General features: G+C 49.9%; 1 protein-coding gene across 9 annotated transcripts in view; it reads left to right on the top strand.

The window, feature by feature from the left end:
* Positions 1 to 9,886, top strand: part of AUTS2 (activator of transcription and developmental regulator AUTS2) — a 1,126,706-nt gene extending 1,116,820 nt beyond the window's left edge. For all 9 annotated transcript variants that reach the window (XM_059693405.1, XM_059693404.1, XM_059693397.1 and 6 more), the window contains 4 exons: positions 1,861 to 1,938; positions 2,837 to 2,920; positions 4,056 to 4,278; positions 6,780 to 9,886. In XM_059693405.1, coding sequence (XP_059549388.1) covers positions 1,861 to 1,938; positions 2,837 to 2,920; positions 4,056 to 4,278; positions 6,780 to 8,028 — 1,634 coding nt within the window. In that variant the 3' untranslated portion in view covers positions 8,029 to 9,886. The remainder of the gene's footprint in view (positions 1 to 1,860; positions 1,939 to 2,836; positions 2,921 to 4,055; positions 4,279 to 6,779) is intronic.
* Positions 9,887 to 18,514: the final 8,628 nt, after the last annotated feature.

Genomic DNA, 18,514 nt, shown 5'->3' with positions numbered 1-18,514 from the left:
CTGTGGAGACAGGGTATCATTTCTGCACTTTTTGGGTGGAGAGCAAGTCACCATCTAGGGCTGAGCAGAAAACTGCTCAGGTGTCTTCTAATTCTGGGACATCGGATGGGGGCCTCTGTGCTGGGGGGCTCTTCCACACCCCGGACTCTGGTCCCTTGTAGGCTGGGGAACAATGATCCGGAACATAAACCGAGTCAATGGGGATTTGGGATGGGACGACCCTCCATTTTAATCTGTGTTTCTGCAGAAACTTGTACTTGTTCATAGGAATTTAGTCCAAGTGCAAGGGATTCTAGAATAGTTGTTAGTGAATTCATTAGGCCCTGTTTAGCCTTCGCTTCTGGGAGGTAATCATTTGTAGTACCAGCAGTATTGGATTCTGCTCCAAATGATTATTTGGTGAAACTTTTAACCGCTATGTAGAATTTGCACACACCTGTTAATTCAGCCACTTTCGTCCTACCGTTGGGCACTAGTGCCTGGAATAAACTAAAGGGGCCTCTTCAGATGACCCTGGCCAGAGCCGAGCCTGCCTCCTCAGCTCCCCTGCACAGCCACCAGCCAGTGTGGGCCCCGAGCTCTCGGGGTACTGTCCTTCCCTGATCCACATGTGAGCGCTCTCTCTTTCCTTCCCCAGCTCCCTTCAAGAAAAGGATTTAAGGCATCTTAAGTACATACTGTGTAAGGCAGATTATAAAGCAGAGGAGGAAATATGGATAAAGGAAAAACCAAAAAGTTAGGCCTGAGTTCTCTGATGGGCAGACGAGTAGAGCCAGTTATAAGATTATTAGTGTCCGCCCTGGCTGGGTTGGCTCAGTGGAGAAAGTGCCAGCCTGTGGACTGAAGGGTTGCAGGTTCGATTCTAGTCAAGGACATGTACCTCGGCTGCAGGCTCAATCCCTGGTCCTGGTCAGGGCAGGTGGCAACCAATCGATATATCTCTCTCACGTCGATGTTTCTCTCTTTGTGTCTCTCCCTCTCCCTTCCACTCTCTCTAAAAATCAATGGGAAAATGTCCTCAGGTGAGTATTAAAAAACAACAACACACACACATTATTAGCGTCTAGAACAGCCGTGGGCAAACTACGGCCCGCTTGAAATGAATAAAACTTAAAAAAAAAAAAAGACCATACCCTTTTATGTAATGATGTTTACTTTGAATTTATATTAGTTCACACAAACACTCCATCCATGCTTTTGTTCTGGCCCTCCGGTCCAGTTTAAGTACCCATTGTGGCCCTCGAGTCAAAAAGTTTGCCCACCCCTGGGCTAGTACCTGTGAGTAAACTGGCTGACCCTGCCCTGCAGACTGAGCAAAAGCAGGGGACCCGTCTCCCAGGACCCAGAGGAGCGCAGCCGTTTCTTAGGGCCTGGCTTACACTGTCCTCCAGTGCAGGGCTGGGCCCACTGGGACATTCTCAGGAGAAGAGAGTCTGGGGGCCCAGAGCCAAGCAGCCCAGACAGGCAGCTTCATATGGCCGCTCCTGAGCCAGGCGTTAGGACATGTAGTCTCCACACCAGCGTCTCTCAGAGTGAAAGACTGGCTCCATCATGGTCAGACGCCCCCTCTCGGAGAGGCGGTGAGCCGTGCAGAGTGTGGCTCTCCTTCCTTCAGTGAAGAACTTTACCTGACATTTTTTAACCCAGCATTTCTCCTCTGACCTTTTTTGGTTATAGAACCCCCGTCCCCAGCAGTGTTTTTTGATGATTCTAATTGTCCGTCAGTGTCTTTCTTCCTGGGTGGCCCTAGCCTGTCCTTCCTCACATATCCCCTCTTGGGGTCGGCAGGCCACTAGGAGCCAGCTGCATTGCAGAAGCTGGCTTCCTAGAGGATCTGATCTGCTGTGTTTGATTCCACAGGTGCTGCACACCCCACGGGGACCCCTTTTGGGCCGCCTCCCCATCACAGCAACTTCCTCAACCCTGCTGCTCACCTCGGTGAGTTGCCCACAGTGACGGGAAGCAATGAGTGTGTTTCAGAAAACCTCTTTACTGCGGCCCTGCCGCACTTCCTGGCAAGTTGGCCGTGATCCTAGCTGCCTCGCTTACTCCTCAGGGAGGGGATGGTGACTTGTGGAAGTCTGAGTAGGTGCTGTGCACCTCCAGAGTTCAGCATCGCTGACGGCACACTCTTCAGGGAGCAGCCCCGTGCTCTGGCTGGAGGCTGATGTGCGGGGCAGGGGGTGGGGAGGGCCAGCCTGGGTCCCTCAGGGAGTCACATTGACAGCAGCCCGTGCTGCCCTTGGAGGAGGTGGGGAACTCACCCTGGTCCACAGACAGGCACCTCCTGGCACTGGAAGGAGAGACCAGATGAGGCTTTGATGAGTCACTACCCATTATGTCTTCACCTCACATTTCATGCCATAGTCATGTGTCTCTTCTAGCAAAGGTGCACGCCGTGTTCGTGGCCTTGGTTTGATATTTTCTGCAAGTGTGCCAGCAGAGGCAGGGTGTGGTATGCCCGACAACAGGGTTGTTATATGTCAGCCTTCAGAATTTCATCCTCAATTTATTCTAAGATGTCATCTCACTTCTGTTCCCTTAGAGCCTATAGCGCAGGCCCCCGGGCTGGGGGCGGGGTAGGCAGCAGGAGGCATCTTAGAACATGAGGCTTGAGTAACGTTCCCCACCCCCTCTCCCACTGCCCCCGCAAGAGAAATGGGGCAGGATGCACACAGCTTGTGTGAATACTGTGCTAACAGTGCCTACGTCGGGTGCAATGGGAACCTTCGCAATACCTGGTAGAAGGACAGAGCCGGTCTGAGTGCAGAGGCACGGCTCCCAGGAGCTCCGACGTGCTTACGCAGCCTGTCCTCCTCCCCACTCTTGTCTGCAGAGCCTTTCAACCGGCCGTCTACGTTCACCGGCCTGGCAGCAGTTGGTGGCAATGCCTTCGGGGGACTTGGAAATCCTTCAGTTAGTGAGTACCTCTAACTTCTTAAAATCTGTCTTGGACTATTTGTCTCCTTAAATCTGTCTACGGCCTTTCCAGATAAAAAGAAACGAAGCCCTTGGGAAATAAATGGAGGTTTTATCATTGCGAAATCAGGTCTAAACAATGGAGTTAGGCATACGTGTGCATTTACATCAAAACCAACTTTTTAAGGATAGCCCACTGTTAATATATGTCACTGAGGGTCAGGAAATATGATGTAGTTAATTGAACTCCAAAAAGTTTGCTTAAATTCATAGTTTCATCCACATTCCATCTCTGTTCCCCCAGACTTTAGGCACAACTCCCACTAGCGGGGAAAACAAACTTCATCTTGCCTTTGGCATTGGTGGGTTTGAAAAAGCTCGATGAAGAATAGCAGGAAAACAGCAGGCTCAGGGGAGTGAAGACCTGGAAACATTTCTTGCTCCATAATCCGGGAGGGTCAGCTAGTTTTCTATGGCTAGAAAGTCTGTCTCACACAGGAAGAGAGTTGCAGCACCTGCTAGACATCAGTTAGCCACTGGGTAGCACGTACTCACCTGCTTTCTTTCACGCCATCCATACGTCACGGTCTCCGGGTACAGACACATAGAATGCAGCGCAAGCAGCCATCACTATTCCGTCCAGCGTGGAGACCCGTGTGTGTTTAGGTCATGCGCTCCCTTGTCTCTGTAACACCACTTTGCTAAAGTTGTGGGAAGAGTAGCAGTCATATTAGCAGGGCTGCAGTCGATAGTGGATGGCCCTGAATTCTACTCTGAATTGAGCGTTACTCGTTAAGTCACCCTATCACACTGTACCCTCTGCATGCTGGGACTTGTGCATGCATGGATCGGTTTAACTGGGTCATGTCGACATCTGCGTGGTCCCTGCCCTTTTTCATCTGCCCCCTCACCTCACTTTGCCTTTGGTTTAAAAAAAAAAAAAGCTGTGAGCTGCCTCTCCAGCGTAGGACAAGTTCCTCTAATGAATTTGTTAATCTCCTTTCCTTTTCCAGCTCCCAATAATATGTATTCATTTTAACTCTGAATGCTGTTAAAAGTTTTTTGGTAAGTACCTTCATTACAGCAGATTATATAATTTCTCTTAAACCTTTTTGTTCTCCACTTCACCATTTCAGCACCCAACTCAATGTTCGGCCACAAGGATGGCCCCAGTGTGCAGAACTTTAGCAACCCTCACGAGCCCTGGAACCGGCTGCACCGAACGCCTCCGTCGTTCCCGACCCCTCCGCCCTGGCTGAAGCCAGGGGAGCTGGAGCGTGGCGCGTCCGCTGCAGCTCATGACAGAGATAGAGATGTAGATAAACGAGACGCATCTGTTAGTAAAGATGACAAAGAAAGGTACGGAAAGAAACCGCTCTCGATCCCGCTGGGGTAGCCCGCTCTGTGCCAAGTACCAGCCACCCACCTCCCTGCCCAGCCTTGTGCTTCAGCTGCCCCCGTAACCTCAGCTCTTCACACAGCCAGGCCGTGGCACCCCAGAGCGCACACCCCACCCCCACAGTGCATTGTGGCAAAATAGAACCCTACCAGAGCGGGAGTCCCCACTCAGAGCAGTTACACATGCAGACCCTCCCGTCCCTGCGAGCACTGATGTGTCCGAACATAGCTCTCCCCCTACACAAGAGCCAGGTGGCGCTCTGGACCAGACACAGCATGAATCCACGCCATGTTTGCTTTCCCGTGTGTGCAGTCCATTAAACCATGCATAGGTCTCTCTCTTTTCCCTCTCTCTCTCTCTCTGTTTTTTTTTTTTTCTTTGAGAAAGTCATGTTTGCATTGCCTCATCATATTTTTCTGAAATTTTGTTCAAACTCAACTCCTTAGCTCTCGCAGATGACTAATAAAAGTTTGCTAACCTGCCGAAACCGGTTTGGCTCAGTGGATAGAGCGTCGGCCTGTGGACTGGAAGGTCCCGGGTTCGATTCCGGTCAAGGGCATGTACCTGGGTTGCGGGCACATCCCCAGTGGGAGATGTGCAGGAGGCAGCTGATTGATGTTTCTCTCTTATCGATGTTTCTAACTCTCTATTTCTCTCCCTTCCTCTCTGTGGAAAATCAATAAAATATATTTAAAAAATAAAGTTTGCTAACCTATATTTAGAGGAACATCAACAAGCAGTATTACTGGTTTGGGTTTGTTTTGCCGGTGGATAATTTTTACTAACCATTTGTACCTCTGTACTTGGTAACCCAGGCCTAATATAAAAGAATTGGCCGTAAAGAGGAAAACGCTATTTTTTCTCTGAAGAATGTCATAAGCATTCTTGACAGTGTGTCCCTTTTTTTTCCCCTTCAGGCTATTTTCATTTTGAACCAACTAAGTAAGGAATACACAAGATACGCTTGACAGAAAATATCTAATAACAGTTTCCTTTTAGTACTTCGGACTCAAATCTTGTCCAAATCTTTCATTTTTCTTTAACTGTATGTTATGTGTGTGTATCCTAGTGATTTAACACAGTTCAAGTTTGCCAGCTCTAAAAGTGACAGACGAGTAGATATTCATTGTAGCCCATCACGCTAATAACTGAGTTCTTTCTTATAAATTTTCCTTCGAAGCAGTAGGATAAAACCTCTTGGCCAATGGGAGGACCATTTCTAACAGGCAGTGCTGAGCTGTAAACAGCCACAGTGAGGCACCCCTGGTGTGGACGTGCCCTGACCAGGAGGCCTCCATGGACAGGCTGTCTGGAGAGAGAATAGGTGTGGCAGCAAACCTTTCCCATTTTCCTTAATGGAGTCAAATGGCCTCTTGCTTCAGCGCGGTCACCGACCGGTGGTCCGTGGGGTCCCAAAGGTTGGCGACCGCTGTCTTGGATTAAAGTCAGGAAACCTAATAAAACATACTCTTCTTCAATCTTACCTTTCAAAGATGCTCTTCTTAGCCTTTGCACGTGCACTAGAAACAAACTTTGTTAGGGAAACCTTAATTCCCACTGCAGCCACTCACCTGCTGAGCCAGCGTGGCATCCTGCTTGTCCCCCATGCTCCCCGCGTCTGTCTGGGACTTAGGTGGCCCCTAAGTGTTGCCAGACTCTCAGTCTTCCCTCTTCAAGTTTTACCTCATTGTCGTTCTACTGCTTTGCATCCTCTGCCCAGTATTCTTCAGCCCCCACCCAAGACAGGCCTCTGGAATTCGTTTACATTTTCATTCATAGATGATTTTAAAATTGTCCTCAATTTCCCCCAGGAGGTTTTGTGTCTGTGGACCTGCTTGTCCTACTGGCGTTCTCCATCTTCTCATCAGATGTTGGCTTTCTTGTCCTTCCTAATGCAAAAGTCCTTTAGCAGCCCCACAGTCCTGAAATCGTGGTTTCCTTTCAACCCCCTCATGTACCACATCTTGGAGATTGCTCTGGGTCTGCGTTTTTCACTCTGAAACCAGCTGTCAGGAGACAGAAATGCCCATAGTTGTCACGTTAAACTCTTCCTCCCGCTGGCTGTGTGTGACAAAGTGATGAAAGGTCATATTTGCCTTTAGGCTCTCAAAACTTTGTTCTCAACACCAGCTGGTCCTGAGAGTCCAGCCCAGTTGGCATTGTGGCCTGTCACTCACCCACGGGCCACCTGGCTTTCTGAAACTCTTCCTCTGTGGTCTTGATGAGGCCCCTGACTCTTACATACAGAGAATGATTTTCCCTGGAGACTCCCCACTCACCCTCACCCCTAGCACTTCACCCCCATTGAGCTTCCTCTACAATGAGGTAAGATCAGGTGGCTGGCTTTGCCACGGTGACCGTGGGAACCAGCCCCAAGCCACCCTTTTCACACCATGTCATTGGCAGCCCTAGCCAGCCAACAAGCCGGCTTCACTTGCTTCCTGTCTCCCTCCTCCTGCAGGGAAAGTGTGGAGAAGAGACACTCCAGCCACCCTTCACCAGCACCTGTCCTCCCGGTGAGCACCCTGGGACACACCCGCGGCTCCTCTGAACAGATCAGGGGTCATCTGAACACTGAGGCTCGCGAGAAAGACAAATCCAAAGAGAGGGAGAGGGACCACTCGGAGTCCCGCAAGGACCTGACCGCGGAGGAGCACAAGGCGAAGGAGGGCCACCTGCCCGAGAAGGACGGCCACGGCCACGAGGGGCGAGCCGTGGGCGAAGAGGCCAAGCAGCTGGCCCGGGTGCCGTCGCCCTACGCGCGGACCCCTGCCGTGGAGGGCGCCAGGCCCAACAGCACCTCGAGCCGCGAGGCTGAGCAGCGCAAGAGCGAGCCGGCCTACGAGAACCCCAAGAAGAGCTCAGAGGTCAAGGTGAAGGAGGAGCGCAAGGAAGACCACGACCTCCCCGCTGAGGCCGCGCAGACCCACCGGTCCTCGGAGCCGCCGCCTCCCCACTCCTCGTCCAGCGTGCACCCGGGGCCCCTGGCCTCCATGCCCATGGCGGTGGGGGTGACGGGCATTCACCCCATGAACAGCATCGGCAGCCTGGACAGGACTCGCATGATGACGCCCTTCATGGGCATCAGCCCCATCCCGGGCGGAGAGCGGTTCCCGTACCCTTCTTTCCACTGGGACCCCATTCGGGACCCTCTGAGGGATCCCTACCGAGAACTTGACATTCACCGGAGAGACCCGCTGGGCAGGGACTTTCTGCTGAGGAACGACCCCCTCCACCGTCTCTCGACCCCCCGGCTGTACGAAGCTGACCGCTCCTTCAGGGACAGGGAGCCCCACGATTACAACCACCATCACCACCACCACCACCACCCGCTGTCCGTGGACCCGCGGCGGGAGCACGAGCGGGGCGCGCACCTGGACGAGCGGGAGCGCCTGCACATGCTCCGGGAGGACTACGAGCACTCGCGGCTGCACCCCGTGCACCCCGCCTCGCTGGACGGACACCTGCCGCACCCCAGCCTCCTCACGCCGGGGCTCCCCAGCATGCACTACCCCCGAATCAGCCCCACCGCGGGGCACCAGAACGGACTCCTCAACAAGACCCCTCCCACCGCCGCGCTGAGCGCGCCGCCCCCACTCATCTCCACCCTGGGGGGCCGCCCGGTCTCCCCTAGAAGGACTACTCCTCTGTCTGCAGAGATGAGGGAGAGGCCGCCTTCCCACACGCTGAAGGACATCGAAGCGCGATAAGGAGAGAACAGGCCACGGGAGAGGAGGCCCACCAACAGCGCCAGACCCGGAGGGGAGGGAGCCAGCGGGCGCCCGCGTCCCTGACGGACTGGGGGGCAGGGGCCCCAGCTCTCCCTGTAAACAATGTATAGACTCAGTGCAGATTTTGAAATGTTTTTGTATATTATATGTTGAAATTTTTCAGCTATTTTAGCCAAGTCATATGTTCTCATGTGTCCAACCCTTTTGGTTTCTCGTATAAAACTTTTTGATTTGAACCAAAACAGTGAAGATGACAACACACACTGATGTGTTCATTGGGGAGAAAACAGACAGACAGCAGTCCGCACGAGCCACCGTGCAAGCTCTTTCAGAGGAGAAGGGAAGGCCTTGTACATAGTTGTGTAAAAAAAAGATTGCTTCATGAGCTAAGGGTTCATATATGCAAAAGGGTAAGATGAAAGCTTTACTTTGTACAAATGTAAATAGGTAAAGATTAAGTAACATAATACATTAATACTTCTTAAAATGTGCTCTTTGCAAACTTAATCTCAGTGAACACGGTCCGTGCGGCTGTGTTCCCCTGTATTGTTAGAGACAGCTAAACCCTTCAACTATGCAATGAATGTTCAGGCTTTTCACAAAAGCCCGCCCAACTCAAAGGAGCCTTTTCAGATCCATTTACAACATACTTAAGGTCATATTTTCCCTGAACAAGCGCTTATGTGATAGGACTCTGTTTTCCTTGCTTATTTTTTCAAATAGAGAAACATCCTCTTTTGCAAATTGGACCCCAGGCCGAAATTTTGGCTCTAAAGTTGCTGCTTGTGGGCTCCTGGGGCAGTGTGGTCCCAGAGAGGTCAGAGGCTATGAGCAGCCAGTGCCGGGGAGGCCAGGAGTGGTCAGATGCCAAAATCAGGGGACACGAACAGGTTGCCAGCATCTCGCCACCATCAGTCATGTGATTTCACACATACCTCGTGGGAACCATGCGTTTTTTTAGTGTGTCCCATTTCCTACCCGTACACACTTCCTTGTTTTGTAATGAGATTCAGTCACACCCAAACAGATCCTGAAAGAAAGCTTTGAGTTTTCTCAGATGATGGATATGTTTTCACTATTCAGTAACCAACAGATCAAAAGGGCACATTTCCTAATGTGACTCCCTGTATTCTAGTCAGTGATAAAGTCTGGGAGCGGCCTCACAGAACCACGGAGCAGAGCGTTTCCGAGGGTGGAAGGTGGCTGAGACAAAGTCCTGTGTGTGCGTGTGTTTTTAAGTTTGCATCAATCTTAATGTCTCCTCATAATACTTTTATAATACATTAAGCCTCTTGTCTACATATTTGGAGAGAATATGACTTTACTAGCAGAGAAATACAATATATCTTGTCTACTGGACTGTAAAATATATGTACGAAATAAAATTAGTTCCATTGGTCTTCTAGTATATTAAAGTGCTATCTGACGTTGTTATCCTGTTTTTGGAGAAAAAAAAAGTTAACTACAGACCATTGTTTCTAATAAGCAGAGAGATCTATTTTAGTAGTAAACTGAAGGTTTAGTTGTGAGCTTCAGAATTTTGTGAACTCCAGATGTTGTGCAGTGGTTTTTTTTTTTGGCTTTTTTTTTTTTTAAGACAACAACTAAAAAGGAAAAAGAATCCAAGGAATATGTACACTGGAACTGTAGTGGTAGCTTCAGTATTGTAAAGAGATTGTTCTATACGGACCTTTTGCTGTTTCTCCTGTATGTAATAAAGTCCTTTCTAGACCCTATGTGAACAGAAAAGTGAAGCGACTGACTTCAGCATGTTCTCAGCGGCGGAGCCTTCTTGTGTAATGTAAACTGTGCCATGTTATTAAAAAATGTGAACGAAGCTTTCAGCTGCTTGTCTGTGTGAGCTGGCCGTCCGGCCTCAGGGAGGAGCCCTGCTCGCAAGCCCTGGCTCTGACCCTGGGCCCAGCCAAGTGAGAGCGGAGGCTGCCCCGCACACTGGCTGCCCCACCTAGGCATCCACCTGCTAGTTTCTGTAGATGTTCGGGCCCCATAAAAGTTGTAGAACTTTTTTTGTTATGTTTTAAACAAAAGACTGCTTTGGGGAAGGTACTTCTGGATTGTAGGTGAGCCTATGTAGGCCAGGTTAGCAAGTAGGCCTGCTCAGCGTTTGCTTTCTCTGCATTGGTGACAAACCGGATATCGGGCCTCTGACCAGAGTCTTTGTGTGCCTGTCCCTTTGCATTTCACCTGGGGACTCTGGTGTTGATACCTTATATTTTTTCCCTTGTTGACTTTTTTCTTGTGTCTTGTTGAATGACATGGCACATCCCTCATCAGTTTGCAGATTTCTGCCTCATCCTCAAATTGGTTTTATGTTTTTTTCTAAGATGGAGAAATTATTAAATTTTACTGTGTCAGCCTGATGAGGCTTCTGTTTGGATGTATAGACTCTGCATATTTTGGATTGGTGTTTGTATCTGACTGGAGAACAAGGAAAGCAGTCCAGGTTAGCGGGACATGGGTGGCTGCTGAGTGGGTGTTAGAAGTGAAAGGGGGTGGGATCCAGGAGCCGGGACTTGTGATGGGAGGGTGCCCTGGGCACCTGTGGCTCCACATGGGTGAGTGGGACGTGGGAAAGGCTTCTGGGTGAGGCAACTGCCTTGCTGGCTTGGAAAGTTGATGGCGGGTAGAGCAGGGACTGCTTGGATAATGCCCACTTCACTCAGTTTCCCTTTTATGTGTTAGTACCTGACTCTCAGACCAGAGGAAATAGCTTGAAGAAAAACTAGTAGATCGGAAAACCTGATAAACACTGTTTTCCCAAATCAGGCAATTCTCGGACCTTCCGACACTCACCGTGACTGTTGGTTCGCTGTCTCTGGCAGACCTCACTGCCTTGTGTTGTACACCTCCTTTCATGCCGCCATCTGCAATGTCAGGACATGGAAGAGTCAGCTCTCAAAATCAGTCACGGTATTTAATCCCGGGGGCTTGATTCGCCTCATCCTTTGCATATTTCCCCTCTAATTATGTTCAGCTCCTCGGCATTGATGGGCACCAGCACCGACCTGATTCCCTGCTAACCTATAGATGCTCTAATTATCTCCACAGCCTTTGACTGACAATGATCTTGTTACCTTCTAATGGTACATGACAAGTAAAATAGCGACATAATGATGCAATAATTACCATTTTGGAAGGATATTCGCAACAGCATTTGCTGTTTATCCTTTTTCTGCCTCAATCAAGGTGGGTGAGAGGAAATAAGATGTGGCTGTTGATGTTACAGATACGAATGTAGCATAGAAAGAAGTGTAGGGATCTTGCGGTGCCCCCACACCTCTGTGTCCATACTGAAAACTTCAGCCTTGGTGGCATTCAGCCCGTTGAAGGAAAGAGGACAACAGTGACTTTGGCTTTTACACATGCTCTTTTTTAAAGTTTGCCATCATTTTTTCCCCTATGAATTTCTGAGCAGTTTCCTAGACATGGAAGTATCCTCTCAATAGAACAGGGCAATTTATCAGATAAAAAATTAGACCATCAAACACAAATCCACACTGCAAAATGGCTGCTTCCTTTGGCGCCACCACAAACACAAGGTGAGTTTTTGTGTCGCATCTGAACTGCTGGACGCCCGATAGACCCTGAAGCAGCAGGCAGGAGCCCAAGGCCACCCTGGGGCCTTCCACTCGGTGACCTTGAACAAAACGCAGAACCCCCCGAGAGCTGCTGCTTAGTGTGTGAAACGAGACCATCAGAGCCTAACAAGACCTGAAAACATGCAGGTCGTCGGCGCGGAGACACATCGGCGCGGATGGGTTTGGCGTGTGCCGTCCCAGGGCCGATGAAAATTGCAGACTGCATTGAGAACCACCCCCAGAAAAGAGAAAGGAACTACGTATTTCCTTACTTATTTTTGCAAACTCAGTCGCAATCACAGTGTCAGGAAAATCCTTGACGATCATTTGCTGACATTTGGTAGAACCAAAAAGTGTGGGGTTGGTGCTTCCAGGGTTTCTAACTCGGGGGCTCAGTTCCTCCCCTGGTGGGAGGGGGTTAGGCAGGGTCAGTCTGTGGAACCTGAGGTATTGTCGGTCTGGGTCTGACCTACTATCCTGCCGGGAAAGGTTCCTGAGGCCTGACAGGCCCGCTGGAGTTCCGCCTCCCAGCCGGTGGCTGGGTCTGGCTGGCCCGGACAGCACTGACACCGCCCGGCCTGTGTCCCTGTCCCAGGCAGGTGCTGGGCAGACAGGCCTCGGCTTCCTTGGCTCTCACTGGACTTGTCACTGGATACTGGCGGCCTCTCCAAGCTGTTCGGACTCTGTGTCTCCGTTGGGCCTGGGCTGCTTCTTGGAATCTTATTTTCCTTCTCACACCCTGACCATTCATTCCCAGCGCTTTTTGGCAACTCCGTACCTGCCTTTGCTTGAGGAGTCTCTTCCCTCTCCTCAGCGGCCCTGGCGTCAGAACGTGAGCCACCTGCAAGGTCACATTCAAGCACCTCCGTAAAGTCTCCCTGACTGCCCATTTCAGCTCAGCCCTCCCTCTTTGGAAACCTCGGGTGTAACCGTCCTCCACCTCCCCTCAGCCTCGCCTGTCCGGGTTCCGTAGCTCTAGAAGCCTGAATGGGTGTGTGCCTGGCGGATAGAGCCACTGGGGCTGGGTGGGTGAACAGAAGGCTGCACGGAGCCCTGGCTGTCCAATCTTTTTTTTTTTTTTACATGTAAATAATGGAGTTTATTCATTCATACATACAATCCATACATAGTTACTAAATAGTTATTATGTGCCAGATACTATCTTAAGCACTGAGACAAAGTGATGAATATGCTATGGCTTTTTATGCCAAAACACAACCCCATGAGTAGAAAAGGAATCAGCAGAAAGAAGCATTGTTATCAAGGAAGGCAGCAGCAGGAGTAGTAAGCTCCACCCCTTAGTACTGGCTGTCCAATCTTGACTGTAATGCATGGGCGTCCTGATGCAGGACCCATCTGCACACACACCTGAAACAGATGTAATGAAACAAGACCCTGGTTCTGTGCATTGTTACCGGCGAGATGTGGGGGCTCTGGATTGCACCCACTACTTCATTTGGTGTCTCTGGAAATCATGGGTCTCCATCCCTAGCTTGAAAACAGTGTCACAGAAGAAAGGCCCAGACTTTAAAGGGGGTGAGGCTCACCTGGGCAGAAGATCCCGCTGGTGCCTGCTCCTATCCCACGACATGTCCCTGTTCTCTCACCTGATCCCTCCCTGACCACCCTTCACACTGTGCCGCCTGCACCTGTGGTGCCTGGACACCTGTCAGCCTCATCACCTGCCTTTCCCAGCACACACTAGGCACTCACACACCTCTGGGTCCTGGTTCCCTCTGCTTTCTCTTTGTCATCCTGCAAGCAGGCTTGCCTCAATGACCTTCACCCCAGGAAGCTTCCCCTGACTACCCCTTGTCCCTCATCAGAGTTAATTGCTTGGTTTGGTGGTTCTCAAAGTGTGGCCCCTGGGAACTTGTGAGAAGTGCACGTCTCAACCCCTCCCTCCAGCCTCCTGAATCTGACACTGAGGGTGCAGCCCAGTGATCAGTGGTTTAATGGGCTGACTCCCCGGAGAAACAGTTCTCCACTCCCTAGCCCAACCCAGGATCCTGCTGGATCGCAGAGAGGTTGTCACCTGTTTGAGCCAGGAGGGCGTTTTCTGCTTCCAGGTCCATCCTGATTCCTCGCTGCTGCGTGGTCATTAATTCATGGGTCACTAACACTGTGACATGGTCCAAGGGGTCTCCCTCTGCCTCTCTGTACCATGAAGATAGTAGTAGCCAGTGTTAACTGAGTGCCTTTTGCACGGACCAAGCTTTTAATATGGATTATTTCCCTTAATGTTCCAAAGACCTTACAGGGTATAACCCCATTGGGAAAGTGAGGAAAATGAGGCCCAGAGAGATGAAGTAATTGGCCCATGTTCAAGTGCATAACCTAGATACAGACCCTCTCCCCGAACGGACGCCACAACATGGCCCTGTGTTGCAGCTGAGGAGGCTTGCTGAGTTAATTAGCCACATAAACAGGAATTGCAGGAACATTTAACATGCACTTGGGCATAGCACCACATATATTCCAGAGGCTGCAAACTGATGGCCTGGATTGAATGAATGAGTGAGTGAATGAATGAAACAAGAGGACAGTTTCATTCATGGCTCAACGATGAGAATATGCCATGAACCAAGAACTGTGATTAATCCAAGTCTGTACATCTAAGATCTTTTTTTTAATTGGTGGCTTGTGTGGTCCAAAGCAGCCCAACAACTTGTTGTATTTGGGCCAGAATTTACAATACCGAAATTTTATGTAGGCAGACCCGAATCGTGGCCCCACTGAGCACATGTTCTGAGGGGCCATGTGCCCTGAGCTGCCTGCAGCCGCCCCCTAGCTTCCCATGTGGCACTGGCCACACGGCTCCCGTAAATGCTGGGCAGATGTTGATGAGCAGTTTGTGACTGTGGATACATGATGCTTAGTATAAAAGTTGTTGAAAACAGTATTCTCCCATCTCATTTGTAAAGTGGAACTAAACCTGTTAAAGTTCCAGGTGGTAGAGTGACATCCAGAGAAGAAAAACCAGCATTCTTCCCTGGAATTGTACCCAACCCGACGATCTTCACCGGCTAATAATGCAGCAAGGATGCCTTTGCTGTACTTCACACACCCAGTAGCAGCCAGAGTCCATGAGTACGTTAGTGGGTGCAGAATAAACGGACAGCCATCTATTTGACAAACATTGAGGGTGTCCCGTTGACCAACCTCACGCTAGGGGCTGGGGCTCCAGCCGGAGCCAAAAAGACCAGGCCCCTCTCTCCTTGGTAGGCTTACATCCAGGAGCAGACAAGAAGGTGACAAGTTAACCAAGACAAAAATAGCATTTTCTTTGGCAATGTTCATGGAAGAAAAGATGAGAACAGGACCACGTGAGTCATGTTTGAGAGGAATTCCCAGGAAGGAGCATGAAAGCCGAATCTGGACAGGTCTTTGGGGTCTGGTACTAATGGTCTTGCTTGCTAGGACTGTAAACTTCATCCTACGAGCAACTGGGAACCACCTGTTTCTGTAAATAATGTTTCAGGAAGATGAACTGGGTGTCGTGAGGGTAGATTCCACTCACACATGAAGTCAAACCCTGGTGGTGCCACAGACCTGCCATCCACAGGCGTTTCACTTCCGGCTCCAGCCCCACTCAGACATCCCTGAGCTTAAACATAGTGGTATCAGCCCTGCAGTCTCATCACCTCTCCAGAGGCCAGTGGACCAGACAGTCCCACTCCGGCTCCCCCTGCATCTGTGGCCCCTCTGCAGGCTGCCACCACCAGGGGGCGCAAGCGTGTTGCTCCCTCTCCTGCCTCCTTGCCTATACATGCAGGCTCCAGGCAGCCCCACACTCTGCACGCCCATGGGTCCCCCTCCCAACTCAGCCTCATCCCACCCTCCACCTTTGACCTCAGTTCTAATTTCATGGCGCCTTTAAATGCTAATATCCTGTCCTTCAGGCTCTCGGCACCCCTTTCCTTCCCCTCCATTCCCATCCTCCTCGCATCCTGGTCAGTCCTTAGCACAACCGCCCTTTTCCATCTGCTCTTCTCCAGACCTTCGCTACCCTCCTGCTCCCCACGGGCAGCTCTCTGAAATGGGGGGGGAGGGGGGCATTTTCTTGTTATGGCCTGAGGGGGGCAAAGGTCATCTTCCTTTAGAACACTCCCCAAATGCCCTAACACCTGATGGCAATCATCTGAGGCGTAGAGGGTCTACCTAATACATAGTCACAAAGCCAAACAGACCATTCAGCCCCTGAGATGTCCCCGGCTCACTGCCATCCTCCCCAGCAGCACTTCCGGCACAGCCCTCACTCTGTGGTCCCTCCTCCGGTCCTGGCACCATCAGTACCTCAGCACCTCCCTAATCTCACGTCAGGTGCTGCACCGGAGCCCAGGTTTTGCTGTTCTTCCCTCGAGAACCCCAGCCCCACAGTCGCCTGCTGCCACCTATGCACCCAGCCTCCTTGGGACTCAGCACCACCGCCACTCCCCTCACCCCCCAGTGGGTGCAAGGTCATAAGCACTCCCCCATAGACATCCCAACCTCCGTGCTCTCTCTTGCTTTGTGGAACCACTCACCCTTGGCTAAAGCTCAATCTTGGTGAAATGTACCCCTGGCCGCCCCATGCCTGAGCCAAATTCAGTGAGAGTGAACCACACAATGTCCCTGCAGGCAATGGGCCTAAGGCCTGGAAGTCATGCCTGCGCCCCACTGTCCCGGGTGGCTGTGGTGCCGGATCCCTCAGGCTGGCGTTTCAGATGGGACCTGGCCTCCGCGAAGCTGCCTGGACACCAGCTGTGGCCCCTGTGAGCCCTCAGTCCTGGAGAGCAGCAAGGCAAGACCCCAGCCCCACCTCCCTGGGTAGCAAGAACCCCTCTGTTCAAATCAGAAACGTTCAGCTGGAAGCTAAGGGCTGGAGCTGGGGTTCTGCCATGTCCTGTTGCTACATGTCTTGGCCCCCATCGGTTCCACAGAAGGAGCCAGGGCTTTCCTAACTAATGTCAAAACCCCACTGCTCAAAGTCAGGGTCTCCTCTGGAGCCTGGCCCCGCCTGTGTCATTGCTAGACTCGGGCAAGGGAGCCTTTTATCTGGACACACACATTTATTAAACAGCGTGGCCAGCTCTGCCACTTGGGAGTCAGTGTGCAGCAGGGCAAAGTGTAACAGCCACCCCTCAGCGTCCTCCCTTAGGGCTCACTCCAGCCCCAGGCACAGGCTCTCCACATCTCTTGCACTGTGTCCTCAAGACAAAAGGTGGCAGCTTCTGGGCACCACCAACTTTGTGGGTAGTGCCAGCCAGCACTGCAGGCCGCCTCCGCCCAGACAGCAGGCAGGACTGGAGTGGTGGGAATGCTTCACGAAAAGAAAAAACCATTGGCTAACTGGTCAAACCCTTCCCCCGGGACAGCGCTGATATAGTATCTGCCTGCATGACGCAGGGCTGCCTCCCTCTTGTGCAGCTTCCAACTCCTCACTTTTCTTGCTGTTCTAACACGAGGCTCACAACTTAGCAAACTATTCACATCATTCTGCATGAGGCAACTGAGGGCCATTTGGAAATAATAAATGGTTATTATTATCCTTAAATGTCTATATATGTAAGACCAGATGTAACAAGGATGAAGCACAATAATGATTCTTTACACTGACAACAAATACTAGGATTGCTAACCATTATATATTTTTTTAATTTTATTTTTCCATTATAGTTTATATTCAGTATTATCTTATATTAGTTGCAGGTGTACAGCATAGTGGTTAGATAATCATATGCTTTACAAAGTATTCCCCCAATATTTCAAGTATCCACCTGGCACCAGACATAGTTATTACAGTATTTTTGACTATATTCCCTGTGCTGTACAATCCCTGCGACTATTTAAAATAGCACTATTTAAATAATTTTATATGAAACTTTGATACTCATTCATTAACATTTATCTTTTGATTTCTACTTTTAAGAGAATTTTGAATATGTACAAGTAATTGCAAATATGCAAAATAAATTTTAATTGTAAATATTTTCTTTAATTGACTCTCTTGATGGAAACATTCAAATTTTGTGCACTTAAGAAAGATGGCATTTTATTTTTTAATCCTTTACACCGGGAGCAGTGAATTTTTTCTGTGAAGGGCCAGATGGTAAGCATTTTTGTTTTTGTGGGCCGTGGGGTTTTTGTCATAGCTGCTCAGCTCAGCTACTGTAGCATGAAGCAGCCAAGGCAGGCAATACATACATGACGACGCCAGACGGTTTACAGAAGGCTTTACGGAAACAGACGGTGGGCCATGTCTGGCCTGTGAGCCACAGTTCGCTAATCCCTGCTGTAGGCCATTGAGAATGAACTCAAGTCAGCACTGACACATAATCAGAAAATGCAAAAGTGGAACTCATGAAAGGAAAAAAAAAAAACGCCAGAAGAAATCTTTAAACAGTGAGGGATGCTCAATAATGTTAAAGGCAAAAATTCAAAATATAGAAACAATAATGATGAATATTGTGGACTAAATAACAAAGCAACCACATTAATAAAGCATAAACCCTAGTTGATGTAGAATAAATAGAGAAGAATGGCTTTTATCAATGTTTATACCCATGGTCTTTTCAAAGCCGTCCCTTTCCAGCTTAAAAAGTACACAGCAGGAGATTAAAAATGGCAGCAGAGTAAGTAGATGCTACACGGACATGCTCCCAGGAACAAACTGGAATTACAACTAAAATACAGAAAAACTTTCTGAATAATCAACAGAAAACTCGCAGGAGAGAAACCTGATACCCAAGGACCGAAAGTGGAGACCGCATAGAGCAGTGGTTCTCAACCTTCCTAATGCTGCGACCCTTTAATACAGTTTCTCATGTTGTGGTGATCCCCAATTTTATTGTTACAAATTGAACATAATTAAAGCATAGTGATTG

The sequence above is a fragment of the Myotis daubentonii genome, chromosome 4 (assembly GCF_963259705.1).
Source record: "Myotis daubentonii chromosome 4, mMyoDau2.1, whole genome shotgun sequence".
Lineage (NCBI taxonomy): Eukaryota > Metazoa > Chordata > Mammalia > Chiroptera > Vespertilionidae > Myotis > Myotis daubentonii.
The sequence above is the reverse complement of the archived record's forward strand: the minus strand, read 5'-3'. Positions and strand labels throughout refer to the sequence as shown.